Genomic DNA, 23251 nt, shown 5'->3' with positions numbered 1-23251 from the left:
GAGCGCCAACTATATAAACCAATTAATTAAAAAAAATCAAAGAAAAACATTGACAATAATACAATAATAAAGGGGACTTTAACACCCCCTCACTGAAATGGACAGATCATCTAAGCATAAGATCAACAAGGAAATAAAGGCTTTAAATGACACACTGGACCAGATGGACATCACAGATATATTCAGAACATTCCATCCCAAAGCAAAAGAATGCAAATTCTTCTCTAGTGCACATGGAGCATTCTCTAGAATAGATCACATTCTGGGTCACAAATCAGGTCTCAACTGGCACCAAAAGATTGATATCATTCCCTGAATATTTTCAGACCACAATGCTTTGAAACTAGAATGCACCACAAGAGGAAAGTTGGAAAGAACTCAAATACATAGAGACTAAAGACCATCTTACTAAGAATGAATGGGTCAATCAGGAAATTAAAGAAAAACTTAAAAAATTCATGAAAACAAATGAAAATGAAAACACAACTGTTCAAAATCTTTGGGATGCACCAAAGGCAGTCCTGAGAGGAAAGTATATAGCACAATATGCCTTTCTCAAGAAACAAGACAGGTCTCAAATACATAAACTAACCCTACACCAAAAGGAGATGGAGAAAGAACAGCAAATAAAGCCTAAACCCAGCAGAAGATGAGAAATAATAAAGATCAGAGTAGAAATCAATGAAATAGAAACCCAAAGAACAGTAGAACAAATCAACAAAACTAGGAGCTTGTTCTTTGAAAGAATTAATAAGATTGATACTCCCCTGGCCAGACTTATCAAAAAGAAAAGAGAAAGGACTAAATTATACAATCATGAACGAAAGAGGAGAGATTACAACCAACACCAAAGAAATACAATTGTAAGAACATATTATGAGTAACTATACATGAGCAAATTTGACAGTCTGGAAGAAATGGATTCCTGGAGATGTATAAACTACCAAAATTGATCCAGGAAGAAATAGAAAACCTGAACAGACCCATAACCAGTAAGGAGATTGAAGCAGTCATCAAAAATCTCCCAAAAAACAAGAGCCCAGGGCAAGAAAGCTTCCCAAACATTTAAAGAAGAATTAGTATCTATTCTCCTGAAACTGTTCCAAAAAACAGAAATGGAAAGAAAACTTACAAACTTATTTTATGAGGGCAGCATTACCTTGATCCCCAAACCAGAAAAAGACCCCATCAAAAAGGAGGATTACAGACCAATATCCCTGATGAACATGGATGCAAAAATTCCACCGATAGGATCCAACAGTACATTAAAAGGATTATTCAACATGACCAAGTGGGATTTACTCCTGGGCTACAAGTTTGGTTCAACATCTGCAAATCAATCAATGTGTGGGTTATCCATTAATAAAAGAAAGAACAAGAACCATATGATACTCTCAATAGATGCTGAAAAAGCATTTGACAAAGTACAGCATCCTTTCTTGATCAAAACTCTTCACAGGGTAGGGATAGAGGGCACATACCTCAATATCATAAAAGCCATCTATGAAAACCCACAGCAAATATCATTCTCAATGGGGAAAAACTGAGAGCTTTTCTCCTAAGGTCAGCAACATGGCAGGACTGTCCACTATCACCACTGCTATTCAACATAGTACTAGAAGTCTTAGCCTCAGTAATCAGACAACAAAAAGAAATAAAAAGCATCTGAATTGGCAAAGAAGAAGTCAAACTCTTACTCTTTGCTGATGATATGATACTTTATGTGGAAAACCCAAAGGACTCCACTCCAAAACTGCTAGAACTCATACAGGAATTCAGTAAATTGTCAGGATATAAAATCAATGCACAGAAATCGGTTGCATTTCTATACACCAACAACAACACCAACAAGACAGAAGAAAGAGAAATTAAGGAGTCAATCCCATTTACAATTGCACCCCAAACCATAAGATACCTGGGAATAAATCTACCCAAAGAGACAAAGAATCTATACTCAGAAAACTATAGAGTACTCATGAAAGAAATTGAGGAAGATACAAAGACATGGAAAAACGTTCCATGCTCTTGGATTGGAAGAACAAATATTGTGGAAATGTCTATGCTACCTAGAGCAATGTAAACATTTTAAGCAATCTCTATCAAAATACCATCAACTTTTTTCAAAGAAATGAAACAAATAATCCTAAAATTTATATGGAATCAGAAAAGACAACAAATAGCCAGAGGAAGGTTGAAAAAGAAAACCAAAGTTGGCAGCATCACAATTTCATACTTCAAGCTCTATTACAAAACTGTAATCATCAAGACAGTATAGTACTGGCAGAAAAACAGACATGTAGATCAATGGAACAGAATAGAGAGCCCAGAAATGGACCTCAACTCTATTGTCAACTAATCTTCTTCAGAGCAGGAGAGAATGTCCAATGGAAAAAAGACAGTCTCTTCAACAAATGGTGTTGAGAACACTGAACAGCCATATGCAGAAGAATGAAACTGGACCATTTCCTTACACCACACACAAAAATAGACTCAAAATGGTTGAAAGATCTCAATGTGAGACAGGAATCCATCAAAATCTTTGAAGACAGCACAGGCAGCAACCTTTTTGACCTCAGCCGCAGCAACTTTTTCCTAGAAACATCACCAAAGGCAAGGGAAGCAAGGGCAAAAATGAACTATTGGGACTTCATCAAGATCAAAAGCTTTTTGCACAGCAAAGGAAACAGTGAACAAAACCAAAAGACAACCAACAGAATGGGAGAAAATATTCGCAAATGACATATCAGATAAAGGGCTAGTATCCAAAATCTATAAAGAACTTATCAAACTCAACACCAAAGAACAAAAAGTCCAATCAAGAAATGGGCAAAAGACCTGAACAGACATTTCTGCAAAGAAGACATCTGAATGGCCAGCGGACACATGAAAAAGTGTTCCACATTACTCGGCATCAGGCAAATACAAATCAAAACCACAGTGAGATACCACCTCACACCAGTCAGAATGGCTAAAATTAGTCAGTCAGGAAATGACAGGTATTGGCGAGGATGTGGAGAAAGGGGAACCCTCCTACAATACTTTTTTGCCTAGGCAAAAAAAGCAACAAAAGCAAAAATTAAATGGGACTACATCAAACTAAAAGAAATTTGCAGTAAAGGAATCCGTCAACAAAGTAAAAGGCAACCTACTGAATGGAAGAAAATATTTGCAAATGATACATACAAGAAGGAGTTGATATTCAAAATATATTAAAAAAAACTCATACAACTTAAAACAAAAAAGCAAACAACTTGATTAAAAATGGGCAGAGGGGTTGCCTGGGTGGTTCAGTGGGTTGGGCCTCTGCCTTCAGCTCAGCTCATGGTCTCAGGGTCCTGGGATCGAGCCCCACGTCAGGCTCTCTGCTCAGTGGGGAGCCTGCTTCCCCGTCCCTCTCTCTCTGCTTGCTTCTCTGCCCGCTTGTGATCTCTGTCAAATAAATAAATAAAATCTTTAAAAAAATGTGCAGAGAATCCGAATAGACATTTTTCTAAAGAAGATCTGGAGATGGTCAACCAACACATGAAACGATGCTCAGTGTCATGCATCATCAGGGAAATGCAAATCAAGCCACAGTGAGATACCACCTCACACCTGTCAGAATGGCTATTATCAAAAAGACAAGAAATAACAATAGTTATTTCTTTGGCAAGAATGAGGAGAAAAGGAGCCCTTGTGCACTATTGATGGAAATGTAAATTGGTGCAGCCCTTACCAAAAACAGTATGGAGGATACTAAAAAAATTAAATAGAACTGCCACACAATCCAGCAATTCCACTTCTAGATATTTGTTTCAGGAAAATAAAATCACTCATCTGAAAAGATAAATGCAGCCCTATGTTTCCTGCAGTACCAATATAGTAGTAAAACATGGAAGCAACATAAGTGTTCATTGGGAAATGAATGGATAAAGAAGATGTGAGATATCTGTATCTATATCTATATCTGTATCTATATCTATATCTATACACACACAGTGGAATGTTGCTCAGCCATTAAAAAAAACAACAACGAAATCTTGCCATTTGCAATAACATGGATGGAGCTAGAGAGTATTAGGCTAAGTGAATAAGTCAGACAAAAACAAATACCATATGTGTGGAATCTAATAAGTAAATGAGCAGACAAAACAGAACAGAAACAGACTCATAGATTCAGAGAACAAACTGGTGGTTGACAGAGGTGAGGGGTTGGGAAATGGGCAAAGGAGGTGAAGGGGATTAAGAGATAAACACTTCTAGTTATAGCATAAGTAAGTCACAGGGATGTAATGTACAACATAGGGTATATAGTCAATAATATTGTAATAATTGTTCAGTCACAGAGGGTAATGAGCTCTTGAGGTGAACATTTTGTAATGTATAAAAAAATTGAAGCACTGTGTTATATGCCTGAAACTAATATAATAGGTATATCATTTATCATTCCAATTTAAAAGTTAGGGTGATAAATTTTATGTTATATGTATTTTACTATAATTTTAAAAATTTAGAAACCACTCCTAATGAGAGACAGCAAAAGTGGAGCTTCTAGGTCCAAAGTCTCATTAAAAACGTTTACTTTAGGGGCACCTAGGTGGCTCGGGTCATGAGCCTGGGGTCCTGGGATGGAGCCCCACATCGGGCTCTCTGCTCAGCAGGGAGCCTGCCTCCCCCCACCCCCTCATCTGCCTCTCAGCCTACTTGTGATCTCTATCAAATAAATAAATAAAAATCTTTAAAAAAACCCCTTTTACTTTAGTAACAAAGAAAGGCTAAAAGTTAAAGCTAAGTGTACAATTTAATAAGTTGGAAAGAAGAACAGCAGATAGATCCAAGGAAAGGGAGAAGAGGAGCTAAGGGGGTGCCTGGGTGGCTCAGTGGGTTAAGCCTCTGCCTTCGGCTCAGGTCATGGTCTCAGGGTCCTGGGATCAAGCCCCACATCGGGGTCTCTGCTCAGCATGGAGTCTGCTGCCCCCTCTCTCTCCACCTGCTTCTCTGCCTACTTGTGATCTCTCTTTCTCTCACTCTCTCTGTCAAATAAATAAATTAATTAATAAATCTTTTTAAAAAAAAAGAAGAGGAGCTAAGGTCAGAACTGAAACAGGTGACATGGAGAACAAAGAAGCCATAGAGAGTAGTCCATGAAGATAAAAGATGACTCCTGAGACAGACTAACAAAACAGAGAACCCAGTGGTGCAATGATTAAAAAAAAATGAGTAATACTATGAATAAGAACAGGAAATAATTATAGATACAGCAGAGGTTAAAAAGATAATAGAATAATAGCTTCCTGAAAATAGTTTTGAAAACTCAGACAAGAGAGATGGAATCTTAGAAAAGGTATTTTACCAAATTAAGAAGGAATAGAATGCTTTATTAGGCCCATAAGCATAAATTCCTTGAAGTGGTAATTTAAAATCTTCCCATAAAGAAAACATCAGGCTTATTTTTTTAAAAAAGATTTTATTTATTTATTTGACAGACAGAGACACAGTGACAGAGGACACAAGCAGGGGGAGTAAGTGGGGGGGAGCAGGCTTCCCACTGAGCAGGGAGCCCAAGTGGAATTCGATCCCAGGACCCTAGGATCATGACCTGAGCCAAAGGCAGACACTTAACTAACTGAACCACCCAGGCACTCCAAGCCTATATGGTTTTATAGATGAATTCTAACAAGCTTTCAAGGAAAACATCACTCTAACTTATTTAAAGACTTCCAAAAACCAGAAAAAGGGAATATTTCCCAGTTTATTCTATGAAGCTAGTATAATTTTGAAAACCAGACAAAGACAGTACCAGAAAAAGAAATTACAAGACCATTTTACTCAAAGAGTCCTGAACAAGATGCTAGTAAACTAGGGTCACCTGGGTGGCTCAGTGGGTTAAGCCTCTGCCTTTAGCTCAGGTCATGAACTCAGGGTCCTGGAATCGAGCCCCCCATCAGGGGCGTCTCTGCTCAACAGGGAGCCTACTTCCCCCTCTCTCTGTGCCTGCCTCTCTGCCTACTTGTGATCTCTGTCTGTCAAATAAATAAATAAAATCTTTTTAAAAAAGATACTAGTAAACTAAATCCAACAACGCATAAAAGACTAATTTGCTATGATCGAGTTAGGTTTTCATAAAACCGTAAAGACAGGTTAACATTCTTCTTCTTCTGTGAAATGTCTTCTGTAGAAGACATAACAGCCATTTCACAGAAGAAGAAAAACATACAACAAATGACACAGGTAGAAAGAGATGCTCAACTTCCTAAGCGATGGAAGAAACACAGTGTCAGACCACAGTGAAACACCATTTTGTACTAAAGTGTTATTAACAAAAATGGTTAACATTTCACAATACCCAGTGTTTGAGAAAATGTGCATCAACAGAACCTTTTATTCATGGCTGGTCGGATTATAACGGTGCAAGCATTTAAAAACAATTTTGCACTCTTGCCATGGCTGAACAGTCCTGTATCTTAGGACCTAACAATTCCATCCCTAGGTACATGCTCAAGAGCAGCTCTTATAATATGTCTGGGGACACATGCATAAGATATGTCCATAGCAACCCTGTTCTTAAAAGTAAAAAAAAAACAAAAACAAAACAAAACAAAAACCCAAAATAAGAAATAACAAACAAACAAAAAACCAGAAGAAAAACAAACTGCAAACAACCCAGACAGGATCAGAAGGATGAATGAACTGATATATTGGCCCCCAAGAATATGATACAGGAACAAAAATGACAAAGTACAGATAAATGTGACAACCCAGATGAATGTTGCTAGTATAATACTGAAAAAAAAAGTACGCTCTGAAAGTCTATACATAAAACCAGTTTAATAAATTTCAAAAATGAGCTAAACAAAACAATACATTTTTTTTCAAAACAATACATTTTTGAGGAGGTGTGTGTGTGTGTGTGTGTGTGTGTGTGTGTGTGTGTGTTTGTGTGTAAATATGAGATAAGACTAAATAACTAAGCAGACGGCCAAAAAATGCAAATGGATGGTAAGTTCGAAGTTCAGGATAGCTGTTACCTGGTCATTGGGAGGGTGGGATTGGGGGTAAGTTGGGGGGCCAAGGGCAGATCAGAGGAGGAGCATATTAAGTAGATAGAGGTTTGGTAACATTCTAGTTTTTGCATCGGTCATGTATACACAAGCATCTCTTTTAAACAAATTAAAAATAAGATAAATAGAAATAGGCCTGCCTGGACTCATAGGAACAGTGTAGCATGGTCAAGGATTATGGTCAACCCAATAGAGTCCACCTGAGGGCTGACATGTATCTATAAATGTGGATGTGGATGTGAGAAATTGCCCCCTTCTTTGCAGACTATAACTGGACAGTGTTATTTGCACACAAGTTGATGTCTCCGGAAGCCCTGGTGTGGCAGAAATACTTGTGGGAATTCTACCCTGAAGAAGGCCCCATGGACATGTGAGTTGACTTCAAGCACTTGAAGGGCTGTTACATGGAAAGGGGATGAGCTTGCTCATCGAGGCTCAGGAGAGCAGAAAAGAACCAGTGACTGGTTGTGGATTTGGGCAGAGAGATAAGGGCATGCTAACAACAGGAACCCTGTGGGCTCTAAGATCCCCATGTAGTCCTGCAGAGGAACTGGCTTTTTCAGCCTGGGAACACTAAAAATCCTTTAGGAATTTTCTGCTTTCCTGTCTCAGAAATGTAGGGCAACTTCAAGACTTTCCAGATAGTGTGCTAAAAATATAAAAATGGGTTGGAGTAAAATGCAAATGTTGTGGTAGATATTTCTGTTTCTTATTTTTATTGATGAACAAGGGAGCTTTCCCCATGTGGTCCATTTAGTTGGCCACTAATCACACAGTAATCTGTGACACTTTTTACATTGCCATTGAGCACTTCAAGCAAGTATGCTCCATGTCTCCAATTAGGATGTAAACTTCTTAGGATCAAGACTTGTTTTATCTTATTTTTGAATTTTCCACAGTGCTTTTCATGGGACAAGAATTTAATGTGGGCATTTTGGGGCTGGTTACCATGGTAATTGATGGTGTCATTGATTCATTGATTGATTCATTTATTTAATAACTATTTATCATAAATGTGCTTATCATGTTATAAAGGGTGTCAAAGTGTGGTTTGGAGATGCTTTTGGATTGGGGGGGAGTTCATTCACTGGGGGCCTGAGTGCCAGGGTCCGTCTCCAATGCCTCTATTGCCTTATTCCAAGAAAAGCCGAAAAGGCCATAGAGATGCCTTCCCATGTCCCTACCTGGATAGATCCTGAAGAATCCAGTGGAGCTGCCAAAATATTGCCAGGTCAGTGTTGGGTCTCTCCGGAAGTTCTCCACAAAAACAGGGTTCAAGGCTTCAGACATGTAGACTCCATTTAAAATGTCTGGGTCTAAAGGATGAGATTATAGAAGGAGCTGCCAGGGAAACTAAGTCACAAGCAACAGTGACCAGTTCTTCACCCACTGAACACACACACACACAGGCTGCAGTGATGTTGTTCACAGCTGCCTGCTACCTCACACTCAGAAAGCCACACTCACACCCTCCAATCCAGCAACACTGAGCTTTCTCCCAGTCCAGACTGGGAGAATCCCTTCTTCTTGTTCTCCTCAGTGAAGGAGGTTAGAGACTCAGTTTCTAACCTTCATGGCTTCTCAGGAAAATGGAGGCATAGCGTTAAAACTTACAGTATAAGCTGTTCAGGGAGAGTGTCAGGTGGGGGTGGGGAGCTACCTTTGTTGTACACGTTGGTGGGCAGCTGCACATTGCTGATGGAGGTGTTCACCATCAGGTTGCTGAAGTGCGTATTGGACTCGAGGATAAACTCAGCCCCCAGCTCCACGTAATTGCCATTCTCGTCCCTCTCGTTGATCAGGACAGAGTTGTAATAGTCAAACTAGGAGCAGACAAGCATGAGCAGGACAGACAGTGTGGACACAAGAGAGAGAGAAAAACAGATGGCACAGGTCAGAGGACTCAGACGTGGGAGACAGGGTCAGACAGATTGACAGCGTCTATACCAGCAACAGCCGTGGACAACTCAGACAATAATCTGCATCACACATACAGACAATACATAGCCAGATATTGGAGTGCATGGTTGATTCACTTGGTTTTTGTTGTAAATGGTCTAGATTATTGCTTCAGTTCCCCACTCTGTAGAGCGTGATATGAGCCAGAGACAAGCAGCCAGAGATCTAAGGTGAGGTAAAGAGACAGAAGCAACATCATGGGCACCACAATTTTTTTCCTGTGTGGGGAGCTCCTACAGACTTGGAACAGTGGGTTCTAGGAGGGGAAGGCTTCTCTCTTTAAGAAACAGCCTGTGTCCCCAGTGCCTCTCTGAGGAGTCAGTAGTGTGATCTCTGGCTCTAATATGCGGTGTTGGGGGTGTCCACTTGGATGACCACACTTAGAGCCATAATCAGAGCCTCTTCCCCACTCCCTGCACACCACCTGGTTCAGATCTTGAATAGCCTCCTCAGGACACCCTACGTCCCACCCCATGCCACAACACCGCTGACAGCAAGGGACACAGATCCCACTGTGTCCCTCCCTTGCTCAAACCCTTCAACATGTGCCATTCTGAGCTGAAGTGAGGCCAGATTCCTATCTGTCCACAATCACTTTCCACTTCACCATCCCCTGGATATACAGAGCTGACCATTCACAATCTCTACAATCTTGTGTTTTCCAATTTTGGTGTCTTTTCTTTTCCTTCAGCTTCTCCATGCCTTTTCTGCTCAAATCCCCCTCAGCCTGAGGCTGGCCCAAAAGCCACCCTGTCTGCTGAAGCATCTGAGCCTCCACCCCTTCCCTTCTGTATTCTTGTAACTCTGTTTACCAACTCTCATGGGCTGGTTACATGCCTTATGCTAGAGTAATTTGGTCTATGAGCTTCTTGACTTTTTAATCTTTGCAGAGGCTAACCCATTGTGGTTGGGCAATACATGTTTTTGGAACGGGTGGACTACTGCTCTGTCCCCTGCCCCCCAAGTCTTGATAGCTATCTCTCCTACCTGGTCCATGAATCTCTTCTTAAAGACCAGAGAACATTTCAGAATTAAACTACTACTGTAGGTTCATACAAATCCTATGCACATCAAAATACAGCGTGGGACCTCCCTTCCCCCACCCCTCTGTATCTTGTACTCAGGTGACCCTGGCCCTTGGTTGTGGTTCGGCCATTAGTCATTATACTCTCCCAGCAGCAGCTCTGGGAGCAGGCAGACTCACCACCAGAGACTCATTGAATTCATGGTTCAGGTCAGCCTCCTCAGCAGCCTCTACTAGATTCTGCAGGATAGGAACACAAAAGGGAGAATGAATGGGCAAAACAAGTCCAGAAGGTCTTCAGTAATTTCTCCTGCTAAGAATTTACCCAAGGGAACTGAAAAGAGGTACTCAAACACTAACTTGCGCACAATTGTTTATAGCAGCTCTACTCACAATGGCCAAAACCTAATGCATATTACTCAATGAAAGCAGCCAGTCTGAAAAGGCTATGTCCTGCACTCCAACTACATGACATTCTGAAAAAGCAAAACTACAGAAAAAGGAAAAGAAATCAGTAGTAGCCAGAGGTTTTTGGGGAGGGAGGGACGAATAGGCAGAAAACAGAGGATTTTTTAGGGCAGTGAAACTACTCTGCATGATCTATAATGTTGGATCCATGTGTCAAAACCCATAGAATGTACCACACCAAGAGTGAGCCCTCATGTAAACCTGGACTTTGGCTGATAATCATGTGATAATATAGGTTCATCAATTGTAACAAATGTACCACTCTGGTGGGAAGTGCTGATAGATGGGGAGACTGTGTATTTGTGGGGGCAGGGGTATATGGAAACTCTGTACTTTCTTCCAAAACAAAGTCTAGGGGTGTCTGGTGGCTCAGTCAGTTAAGTGTCTGCCTTTGGCCCAGATCATGATCCCAGAGTCCTGGGATAGAGCCTCATATCAGTCTCTCTGCTCCAAGGGGATTCTACTTCTCCATCTGGCACCCCCCCCATGCTTGCACACATGCTCTCTCTCTTTCTCTGAAATAAATAAAATCTTTAAAAAAATAAAAAAATAAAGTCTATTAAAATGTGTGTGTATGTACATATATTCACATATGTATCTATTCTACACACATACATACAAATATACATATTCAGTAGTCAAAAGACAGAAACAATCCAAATATGCATCAACTGATGAACATCCCCAAAAATGGGGGATACCCATAAATAGAAAATTATTCAACCATAAAAATAAATGGAGTTCTGGTACATGTTAAGACATGATGAACCTTAAAAACATGAAGTGAAAGACTCCAGATATAAAAAGGTTCCATATTGTATAATTCCACATTTGTGAAATATCCAGAATGGAAAATCTATGGACAGAAAGCAGATTAGTGGTTACAAGGAATCAGAGGGGTAAGGAAATTAGAGTGACTACTTAATGGGTTCAGGGTTTCTGTTTGGGAGTGATGAAAAGTTCTGGAACTAGATAGTGATGATAGTTGCATGGAGTGTATCTAATGCCACTGAACTGTACACTTTAAAAATGATTAAAATTGTAACTTAAGTATTTATTTTATTTTATCTTATTTTTAGAGAGAGAGCATATGAGAGTATGAGCAAGGGAGGAGGAACAAAGGGAGAGGGAGAGAGATCTTAACCAGGCTCCATGCCCAGCACAGAGCCCAAAGCCAGGCTTTCTCTCATGACCCTGAGATCATCATCTCAGCCTAAACCAAGAGTTGGATGCTCAACTGACTGAGCCACCCAGGTTCCCCACTGGTAACTTTTGTATAATGTGTATTTACCACAACTAAAAAAAAAAAGAAAAAAAAAAAAGAAAAAGAAAAAGGAAAGGATGCCAGCATTACAGAGCATCATGGGAAGTAAGGAAATTAAAGGAGACACAGATAATAGGAAGATCCTTTTTCATGGATTAGAAGAATTAATATTCTTTTAAAAATTAATATTGTTAAAATGACAACACTACCCATTGGCCACAGCAACTTCTTTCATGACACATCTCCAAAGGTAAGGGAAACAAAAGCAAAAATGAACTTTTGGGATTTCATCAAAATAAAAACTTCTGCATAGCAAAGGAAACAGTCAACAAAACTAACAGGCAACTCTTGGAACGGGAAAAGATATTTGCAAGTGACATTATAGATAAAGGGTTGGTATCCAAGATCTATAAAGAACTTCTCAAACTCAACACCCAAAAAAGAAATAAGTCAAAAAATGGGCAGAAGACATGAACTGACACTTCTCCAAAGAAGACATACAAATGGCTAACAGACACATGAAAAAATATTCAACATCATTTCCCATCATGGAAATTCAAATAAAAATCACATTGAGATACCATCTTACACCAGTTAGGATGGCAAAACTTAACAAGGCAGGAAATAGCAAATGTTGGTGAGATTGTGGAGAAAGGGGAACCCTTTTACACTGTTGATAGGAATGCAAGTTGTTACAACCACTTCAGAAAACAGGAGGGAGTTTCCTCAAAAAGTTAAAAATAGACCTACCCTACAATGCAGCAATTACATTACTGGGTATTTACCCCAAAGATACAGATGTAGTGAAAAGAAGGGGCACATACACCCCAATGTTCATAACAGTAAAGTCCACAATAGCCAAACTATGGAAGGAGAGGAGATACCCTTCAACAGATGAATGGATAAAGAAGACATGGTCCATATATACAATGGAATATTACTCAGCCAACAGAAAAGATAAATACCCAACATTTGCATCGACATGGCTGGAACTGGAAGGCATTATGTGAAGTGAAGTAAGTCAAGCAGAGAAAGACAATTAGCATATGGTTTCACTCATATGTGGAATATAAGGAATAACTCAGAGGACATTAGGGGAAGGAAGATAAAACTGAAGGAGAGGGAATCAGAGGGGGAGATAAACCATGAGAGACTATGGACTCTGGGAATCAAACTGAGGGTTTCAGAGGGGTGGGGGTGGGGTATGGGGTAGCGGGTGATGGGTATTAAGGAGGGCATGTGTTGTGATGAGCACTGGGTGCTACATGCAAATAATGAAACATGGAACATTACATCAAAAACTAATGATGGTACTATGTGGTGACTGACATAACAAAATAAATAAAAGAGGAATAATAATACCAAAAAAAATGTCCAACTACGCAAAGTGATCTATAAACTCAATGTAATCCCTATCAAAATTCCAAGGTCATTCTTTACAGAAATAGAAAAAACTATTGTAAAATTTATATGGAACCACAGATGGCCTTGAGTAGCCAGAACAATCTTGGGCAAGAAGAACAAAGCTAATTTCACATCACACATCCCTGATTTCAAAGTATATTACAAAGCTACAATAATCAAAGCAGTTGGTATTGGCACAAAAACAGACATATAGACAAATAGAACAGAATGGAGCCCAGATAGAAATCCATACATTTCATAATTAACTGATCTTTAAGGTGCTAAGTGCACACAATGGCCAAAAAAAAAAAAAAAAAAAAGTCTCTTCAATAAATGGTATGAGGAAAACTAAATATTTACATGTAGAAGAATTAAATTGGGCCTTTATTACACACCAGATATGAAAATCAACTCAAAATAAACAATGAATCTTGGAACACTGGAAAAATAAATTAAAAAAAAAACAACATAAAAAAAGAAAAGACAATCAACTCAAAATAAATGAAAGACCTAAATGTAAGACCTGAAATTATAAAATTACTAGAAGAAAGAATAAAGAAAAAGCTTCTTGACACTGGTCTTTTTGTGGGGGCATATGATATCAAAACCACGGAGAACAAAAGCAAAAATAGAAATGAGATTGCATCACCCATTTCTGTTTTGCTTTTGTTGTCTATATCAAACCAGAAATCTTCTGCACACCAAAGGAAACAATCAACAGAGTGAACCTACAGTTGGGAAAATTGGAGACCTACATACAGAAGAATGAAACTGGACCTCTTTCTTACACTGTCCAGGAAAATAAACTCAAAATGGATCAAAGACCTAAATGTGAGACCTGAAACTACAAAATTCCTAGAAGAAAACACAAGGAGTAATTTCTCTGACACTGACCATAGAAACATTTTTCTAGATTTGTCTCTTCTGGAAAAGTGAACAAAAGTGAAATTAAACTTTTGGGACTATAACAAAATGAAAGGCTTTTGCACACGAAAGAAACCAACAAAACAAAAGGCAACCTACTGAATGAGAGAAGGTATCTGCAAATGATATATCTCATAAGGAGTTAATATCCAAAATATACAAAGAATTTATACAATGCAACAGAAAAATAAAAACCCAGAATAATCCAATTAAAATGGGCAGAAGAACTGAATAGACATTTTTCTTTTCTTTTCTTTTTAAAAAAGATTTTATTTATTTGACAGAGAGACACACAGCGAGAGAGGGAACATAAGCAGGGGGAGTGGGAAAGGGAGAAACAGGTTTCCTGCTGAGCAGAGAGCCCAATGCAGGGCCCGATCCCAGGACCCAGGCATCATGACCTGAGCTGAAGGCAGACTCTTAACGACTGAACAACCCAGGCACCCCTGACTAGACATTTTTCTAAAGAAGACATCCAGATGGCCAACAGACACATTAAAAGATGCTCAACATCACTTACTATCAGGGAAGTGCAGACTAAAACTTCAGTGAGATATCTCTTTACACCTGTGAGAATGGCTAACCTCAAAAACACAAGAAATAACAAGTGTTGGTGAAGATATGAAGAAAAAAGAGCCCTCGTGCACTGCTGGTGGGAATGCAAACTGGTACGACCACCATGGAAAAGAATATGGAGGTTCTCAAAAAATTAAAAATAGAAGTACTGGATTATCCAGTAATTCCACTACTGGGTGTTTATACAAAGAAAACAAAAACACTAATTCAAAAAGATATATGCCTCCCTATGTTTATTGTAACATTACTTACAATAGCCAAGATATAGAAACAACTCACTTGCTCATTGATAGATGAATGGAAAAAGATGTGGTGTATATATATTCTATTATATAGTAATATTAATAGTATTAATAGTAATATTCTATTTATTACTTTATTATATTCTATTTTATATATATATGTTATATATACATGTTGTTGCAAATGGCAAGATTTCATTTTTTATTATGATTGAGTAATATTCTATTTTATATGTATATTACTCAATCATATGTATATGTATACATTTTATATGTATATATAAAATAGAATATATATTCTTATATATACTCTCTCTATATATATTCTATATATTCTCTCTATATATTCTACATATATATAGAACAGAATATTTTATATATATGTAAAATATATATACATATAATAGAATATTAATCATAATAAAAAATGAAATCTTGCCATTTGCAACAACATGTATGGACTTAGGGGTTGTAATTCCAAGTGAAATAAGTCAGAGAAAGACACATACCATATGAGTCCAGTCATATGTGGAATTTCGGAAACAAAACAAAGGAAAAAAAGACCAACCGAAAAACAGACTCTTAAATATAGAGAACAATCTGGTGGTCACCAGAGGGAAGGTGTGCAGGGGATTGACAACTATTATTAGAAAGATGTAAGATAACAAGTGAGGGTGTGGAGAAAAAGGAACCCTTGCATTGTCAATGGGAATGTAAAGTGGTACCACCACATGGAAAATAGTATGAAGGTTCCCCAAAAACTTAAAACAGAACTACCCTATAATCCAGCAGTCCCACTTCTGGTTATATAGCCAAAGGGAATGAAATCAGAATCTCAAAAAGACATCTATGCTCCCATTTTCATTGAAGCATTATTCACAGGGCAAAGATAATTTTAGTGCTGCTTTGCAGGAAATTTCCCGACGGATGCCATGTAGAAGGGCCTGTGACTGAGGCCCCCATGGAACCCCCAGGCAGGAGTGGGGCCTGGTACTTGGAGACTGGCCAAGCAAGCACTCTTTTCTTTTGGTTGGTTTCCTCAGTGGGAGCCATGGGAAAGACAGTGCAACCAGAGCCCCAGAGAGCCCAGAGCCCTTGCCTCTGGGAGTGCAGCAGAATTACTTTTGTTCTAGCACAAGGACCAGCACCCAAAGGGGTGCCCAATGTCTGTGCCCAGAGAGGGGTTTCAAACAGCACCGTAGACAGAAGGAGGCAGACTGCCCGTGTCGGTTGTTTGTGAGATCAGTGTCCTCACGCCGTAGTCCAGGGTGGGCTCTCCAGTCCCCAAGTTATCATCTCTGATGCTACGATGTTCTCCCCTAAGCTGTGGAAAAGAGGCTGCAAATTGTAACTTGTGGGAAAGAAGGCCCCAGAGACTCTGACGCTGATGCTTTCCAGAAAGTGGGTTCTGATGGGGAGGTGGGGAGCCAGGCAGGCCCACTGGGCAGACTGCAGTCTGCTCTCTCCCCAAACCCTGACCTTGGCCTCCCCTGCACAATCTACCATCCTAGCTCCGTCATTTTCCTGGTTCCCCCAAGGGAGTCCTTTTTGGGATAAGACTGGTCTTGGATGGTCAGATTTCTGGCTGGGTGGAGCAGGAACCATGTCTCTCCACCTAGCCAGGTCCCCAAAGATATTGGAGCAGGTCCTTCCTGCTCAGTGGATGTGCAATGTGGGAATCACCTGAACACGAGGCCCAGCACTCTAAGTACCTCTGGGATCTGGGTGGCCCTCAAAGCATGTGGGTGCCATGAAGGGTGGGCTGATATGCAGAAGAGGAGAGCATGGAGAGAGGAGAAAAGGGGAGAGGAGAAAAGGGAAAGGAGATGAAGGAGCTTGCTTTTTGAGCTCTCCATCCAGCTGTATTCCCTTCCACCCATTGGCCACCCATCCATCCACCCATTCATTCATCAGCTAGTGACCCCTAAAACTTTATTCTATATGTGCTCTGTGCCCGTCTCTGAATATGAGGTTGTGATGCAGAACCCCTCTTGACACTGTAAGTTGATCCTGTCGTATTGGACATGGTTCCCTCTGGCAGAGTTCAAATTCCAGCCCCCACCTCTCTTCCCTTGATTCCCAACATTTTCTCCTTTACAAGGATCTTTTGGCTCATGAGGCTACAAAGCAGACACTCATAAGGTAGGAAGAAGATGGTGTGGGAAAGAGGATAAAGGGAGCACAACATTGAGGGTCATTTTGGTGTCATGGGGGTTGGGGCAGAACCCCTCCACAAATCATAGAACCTAGAGTACCTTGACAGCCTCTACTTTCCTGCGGAGCATGGCTTCCATATCCTCTGAGAACTTCCTCACCAGCTCTAAGCCGTCCACCTCCGAGATACTCAGACTGGGCTCCACATCCTTGTATTTCTGTGTGGGGGAAGTGGGAGAGATACGCACCTGTAGCCTTGTACATGATTACATGCAGCCTCCATCCTCTCAACTAATGCGCTCACACTTGTGGAGTCTTGTTGACTCAAGGAGAGGTAAGGACAGGCCCTCGCCTTCTGGTATAATTGCCCCCACTACCATTAATAGCTGCCTCTTATCAAAGTTCTCTCTGTTCCTGCAACTCTGGACATTAACTCTGTGGTTAATAACCTAAAAAGGGAGTAGACTGAGGCTCAAAGAGGTCAACAAACTTGACTAAGGTCACACAGCCCTTGAATGGAGGACCTGGGATGACCCAGGTCTCCCAGATTTCCATCTTCTTTATGCAGTCATGATGCCTCCCTGGGGCTGCTCACAGGGACTATGAGCAGTTCATTTTTCCCTGATGCCCCAGGTATCAGCAGGTCCCTGCTCCCAACAGTGTTAACTATAATTCTCACTGCCTGGGCAGAGCTCAGCAGCAATTACAAGGGTTCATGCTGCCGGAGTTGCTGGAGAATCTAGGAGAGTTAAGAGAGCTGGGTTCAAGTCTACTCTTTGGACTCGCAGGAGATAATCTCTCACCTAGTGTGTGTCACTAAAGTCTAATGACCCCATTTGGCAACCTTGTGACCACGTGACCTCACGTGAGTTACTCAGTCTCCTCATCTACAAGACGTGACATTGGATGGCTTTAGAGCACGCTCTAGAATGCTTTTACCCCAAATGGCCACGTCATTATTGCTGCATCTGCCTCACCCGGGGTTGGAGGGCACAAATGAGAAAATCAAACAACCTGGTGCTTCACTGGGTGGAAACTCCACGTGAGCGGAAGTGAGTCCGAGCTGTCATTGCTACAGCGGCCTGCAGGGGGCGCGGGAGAGGTAGATGCCCGCCCTGGCCCCGCCCAGCGGCCCAAGGAAGGGGCTGCGGTGTGGCCGCGCTCTGGCATAAAAACCTGAGATTTGCTCTTAGCAACATTTAGGAAATGGCAAAGATCGTACTCACTTTATGAAGTTGTGGTGAAAATTAAATCGTGAGTATAAAGCTCTTAGCCAATGGTAATAATAGAGAATGGCAGGCTATTATTAAAACCGGTCTGGGAGTTATAAATTTCAGAGAGAATGGGGTTGTTTATAATCCAGTAAGAGGACAGACTCGGTATCAATCTGCAATAAAGTAATTAATAAATAAAGGCAAGGACAAGCTGGTGCACCGTCCTGACAATCAAGGCCCTCTTCCTGCTGGGGAGCCAGGCGTGGGCTAGACCTCAGCTAAGACCCATGTGGGTGCCCTCTAGCGCCCTTCGTGGCTGGAGGTCCTGAGAACTGGAGGTCAGGGAAGCTCTCCCCACAGAGGGCCGCAGGCCCACTCATCTACTTCTCCCGCCCAAGCAGCCCCTCCAGGCGCTCACCCCTTTCTCCGTCCTCCCTGTGCCCACTCACAGGTGTAAAGGCAGGATCCCACTCTGTCTACACCTGCTCCCTCTCCCTTTTATTCTATACAGAACTGTCCAGGTAAATCTCTGGCCCATCCAATTCTATCCTGGCGTCAGCATCTGGGGGATCTGAACTGACCCTCTGCTCTTGGCGACTGACTTGCTCTGTGACTTGGGCAAATCATTCCTTCCCTGGGCCTCAGTTTCCCCATCTGAGAACGAGGAGAATGGATTAGATGATCTCTGAGACCCCTTAAAGCATGGATGTTCGGGGGTTAGAGGACTCTGCTTCTCCACCAGGAGGAATTCCCTGGCTGACTGCCCTCTGGCCACCCTTTGAGCTCCCCGGGAGGGGGTTACTGACCTTCTGCAGCAAGAGAGAGCCTGAGTACTTGGTCACGGTGTTATACAGGTCCTGCCCAAAGGTGTCTGCCCACAGCTTCACTCTGCCAGGTGACGGGAATGCGTGTGTATTCACATGTGCACACACAGACACACGTACGACACACACACACATGCACATAGAAAACAACTGTGTGCACACACAGACACCCACTGACACACACTCAGAGACACACATAATACATAGAGTTTCATATATATATACTTGGGTGGGCCTACATACTGACCTATACCCAGAAACACACACAAAGAGCTACCCTTCCTCTTGGTTGGGGCAGGAAACCAAGAGGACCTTTGGGGGCTCCGCAGCTGCCCTGAGGGGGCAGGGCAGACCAGCTGGGAAGCACAGTCTCACCACCCTAAGCCCCCAAGAGTTCTTCTCTGTGAGTGGAGAATGTAGAGGAGAGAAGGGGAAGAGGCTGTGGATGGGTCCAGGTCCGGATGGGGAGGACCCTGAGGATGGAAACGGGAGCTGTTTGGCACCACTATAGCTTCTCAGTGGGCCATGCCTTCCAGGGTTCCCTGTTCCAGGTCACTACCGGTCACCGAATCCTCTATTGAAACTGCAGAGGGGAACATGAGGCTGGGGCAGAGGAAGACGCAGGTGACAGCAGGCCAGGCAGGGAGGGTGTGAGGAGGCCACCCCACATCCGGGGTGCAGGCAGCCTCGTGGAGAAGCCCTGACCTCCCATCCGTCCCTGGAAACGCACCAAGGTCCCGCCCCTGGGCAGGCTGGGGGTGTCCTGCAATGAGTACACAGGACCTCATCTGAGCGTCTCCAGATGGAGCCAAATGAGCTTGTCCACCCGATCCTGTCAAGGGTGCCTTCATGCTGTCACTCAGCCAATAATTATTGAGGTCCTACTATGTGCCACCCCATCATACACAGTGCTGGGACCTCATTGTAGTCCTCACCTTTGTAACACCCTCAGTGAAGAGGGATACCCCTCCACATACAGATAGTGTGATGCATGCATGAAGGTGAAGGGGCAACGACAAAGCTTGGAGAGGAGTAGTGGTGGTGCCAAGAGGCTTCTTGGGACAAATGGGATCTGAGGTCAGTGTTAGAAGTTCAGGAGAGTTTACCCTCCCAAAGAGATTCGGAAGAGATTTCTACATAGACAGTAGAGAAGAGCTTGGAGGAGTCAAAAATGACTCCAGGTTTCCAGCTTAGGTGGTCAAGTTGATGTTGGATAAAATTCAGAATATCAGGAAGATCAGGGTGGAGGACAAGTTGGGGAGGGTGGAAGGTGATGAATGTTCGGCCTCCTAGTCCCTACTGCTGTTCAGATGCAAGGCTGGCTCTGGTGGCCTATCATGCTGGACTCGGGTATGGACTGAGCAAATGGCCCCCTGCAATCTAGAATGCTCCGGGATATGTAGAATGTGAAATTCCTCCCTGTTGCAGGGATGCTGAGTGCCATAGGTCAGGTTGTGCCCTGCACAACTCCAGGAGGCACCGATTGCATTATATCTTGAAAGACACACACTTGAATTTAAAACGTCATATGATCTTCAGGAAGAGTTGTCCATAGCCAATGCGTATGTCAGTCTGAGTCAGGGGCAGGGCTGAGAGAGTCATTAGCACATGGGGGCAGTTGAGATTCTGAAGGCAGAGGGATTCATTCAAGGAGAGTGTGTAGCATGAGAAGACCTGCGAGTGGTGACATACCCTGGGGTACACTGACAATCTCAGGGGCAGGCAGACGGAAAGGATTGCTTGAGGAGAACGGAAGTTTCATTCAGGTGCCCAAGGAGACCCAGGAGAGCTCATTGTTATGGATGTTGAGGTATCAAGAGTCAAGGAGAAGGAAGTTCAATGAGAGGAGGCCAGGGATGTCTAGTGGTTTGGGCAGGGAGGAAATCTTTAGGGATCTTGGTGGCAACAGACTTGGAAGGGCAGTAGGAGCCTGGCGGGGGGTGGAGGGGGAGGGTCAAGTGGGAAGGAAGAGCATGACTTGAGGGAGATGTGGTGTCATTGGGGTGCACAAGACTGAGAAGGGGATTCAGCAGGGGAAAGAGGGCTGGTGCCAGGGGCCTGGCAGAGGTCTGGCTCCAAGGGAGAGGGCAGGTGCAGACACAGGTGCCTTTAGAGGCAAGTAATCTTGGCCAGCTGTCGAGGTTTCTATGTACACGGTCCAGTCTATGTTTCTCCACAACCAAGACCTGGATTCAGCTACCTTTACTCAACACTCAGCCCATCCCCAGAGTTTTCCTTCTACTATCAGTTGCTGTGTGTTCTGGGGATGGAAAATTACTCTCAACCTCTTCCTCAGCAACAGATCCTCATATAGCCCAGCAGTGAGGAAAGCGCAGGTCAAGCGGACTTGAGTTTAAATTCAGGCACTTCCATTTACTGCCCACATGAACGTGGGGAGGTCCCCTAACCTCTCTGAGCTCGTGTCCTCAACTGCACAGCACCATGCCAGGCTTAGAAACAGTAGAGGCTCTACTACCCAACGTCAACAGTGCTGCTGAAATGCACCCTTGACAAAGGCGTGCATTGTTCGGCCTCCCAGTCGCTGCTGTTCAGATGCGAGGCTGGAGGCTGGTTCTGGTGGCTATCATGCTGGACTCGGGTATGGACTCAGCAAGTGGCCCCCTGCCGTCTAGAATGCTCCAGTCCCCACGTATCTCGGCCATTTCTTTAATAGGACCGCCAGAGCAAGGGACAGTAAAACACACTCCCAGCAACTAAGCTTTATACTAAAGTGTAACTGACTGATAACAGAGTCTTTCCTGGAGCTGGTCTGAGTGACAGGATGCAGAAGGGGCCTGGAAGGAGGCAGGAAGGGAAGGTGAAGAGAACAGAAGTCCAGTCTTGCTCAGCGCCTGACTGCACGAGCTGTTTTGTCAGTTTGGAACCACTTTACTCTTTCAGAGTGTTGAAACACAAATTTCCTCACAAATCCTTAGGGAGCTGCGATGATTGCTTTGAGCCAGCAAAGCCCCCACTCCCAGTGGACTCATCGCAGTGATTATCCCCGAAGGGGCATCCCTCTGGCCTGCAGGTGCTCCAGCCTCTGTGCTGCTTCCCATCCGGAGGCGTGGGGGGCCCTTGTGATCACTTCTGCCTGAAACCAGCAGGTGTCCCTGGAGTGGCAGGTGCCGCTCCAGAATGGAAATCCGGTGGGAAGAGGGGAGGGGAAGAGATGGTGGGCAGTGCAAGCCCCCAGGGGAGAGTCCCAAGGGAGGCCAGAGGTCTGGGCTAGGAGGGTGAGCAGAGGATTGACTCTCCAGGAGGAAGGAAGGGAAGGACAAGGCCAGAGGATTCTACGGGGTGGGGGTGGAACTTGATGCTTACGTTTCCAGAGGAATCTTGGCCTGCCCGTGTGTGGGGGGCAGGGAGGTGCTGGAGAGCAGCAGGCCCAGCATGATCGTGGTCTTCCGTAGAGAGGCTGGTGCCACTGGCCATGGGCAGCAGGGCCTCCCACGGTGGGGGGCGTTGGTGTCTGGATGGAACCTGGGCAGTCCTGGCATGGTGTCTCTGCAGAGCTCAGGGTGAAAGGAGGGAGAGATGAGAGTGGCCGCCAACTGCCAGCTCTGTTCACCTGTCACCCAGATACTTGGGATGTCCCCAGGCCTTCTGCCTTCCGAGTCCTGGCAAGCCTTGGGTCACCCAGCTTTCAATCTGGTCTTGCTACAGTGTTTGGCGGGGGCAAGGACTTCTCTCTGCCCTGCAGAGAACGGTGCACAGAGGAGCCACCTGGCCTGACCAGCAGGCTCCAGGAGGGGCTGATGGTCTGAGGAGGGGGGGATGGTTATGACACAATGAACCCGTTAATCCACAGGCCTCTCCTCTAATCCCCTGCCTGACAGCAGGGAGGAGGAGGTGGCCTAAACGACCTCAGCAGGATTATCCTGATTCCAGAAGACAGGGCGAGGTTCATTCCCTTAGGGGTCAGAGCACAACCTCGTACTTTAAAGAGGCAGAGCTGTTCCTATAGACTTGTTCCTTCTGGACCCAAGGGGAGGAGATGCCACGATGATGGTCTGAGAATAACAAGGGACATTTGTTCAATGCTCTGACTTACCAAGAGATGTCACAGATTGATGTTTTAAGCCTGAGAGCCCTCCTGGGAGGTCAGTGTCGTCATCCCTGTTTTCAGAGTGCCCCTGAGGCACAGGGAGGCTCGGG

General features: G+C 43.3%; 1 protein-coding gene across 1 annotated transcript in view; it reads right to left on the bottom strand.

Annotated features, from left to right (window-relative positions):
- The window catches only part of LOC111159692 (calcium voltage-gated channel auxiliary subunit alpha2delta 4), a 113946-nt gene extending 91353 nt beyond the window's left edge, over positions 1–22593 (bottom strand). The window contains exons 1-6 of the mRNA XM_022522259.1: positions 22418–22593; positions 19076–19157; positions 17157–17273; positions 10204–10263; positions 8701–8863; positions 8225–8356 (exon numbers count right to left, since the gene is read on the bottom strand). Of these exons, the coding sequence (XP_022377967.1) occupies positions 8225–8356; positions 8701–8863; positions 10204–10263; positions 17157–17273; positions 19076–19157; positions 22418–22593 (730 nt within the window). The remainder of the gene's footprint in view (positions 1–8224; positions 8357–8700; positions 8864–10203; positions 10264–17156; positions 17274–19075; positions 19158–22417) is intronic.
- Between the last annotated feature and the right edge of the window lie 658 nt (positions 22594–23251).

Source organism: Enhydra lutris, unplaced genomic scaffold (assembly GCF_002288905.1).
Source record: "Enhydra lutris kenyoni isolate GAN:26980312 unplaced genomic scaffold, ASM228890v2 scaffoldscaffold69, whole genome shotgun sequence".
Taxonomy (NCBI): Eukaryota; Metazoa; Chordata; class Mammalia; order Carnivora; family Mustelidae; genus Enhydra; species Enhydra lutris.
The sequence above is the reverse complement of the archived record's forward strand: the minus strand, read 5'-3'. Positions and strand labels throughout refer to the sequence as shown.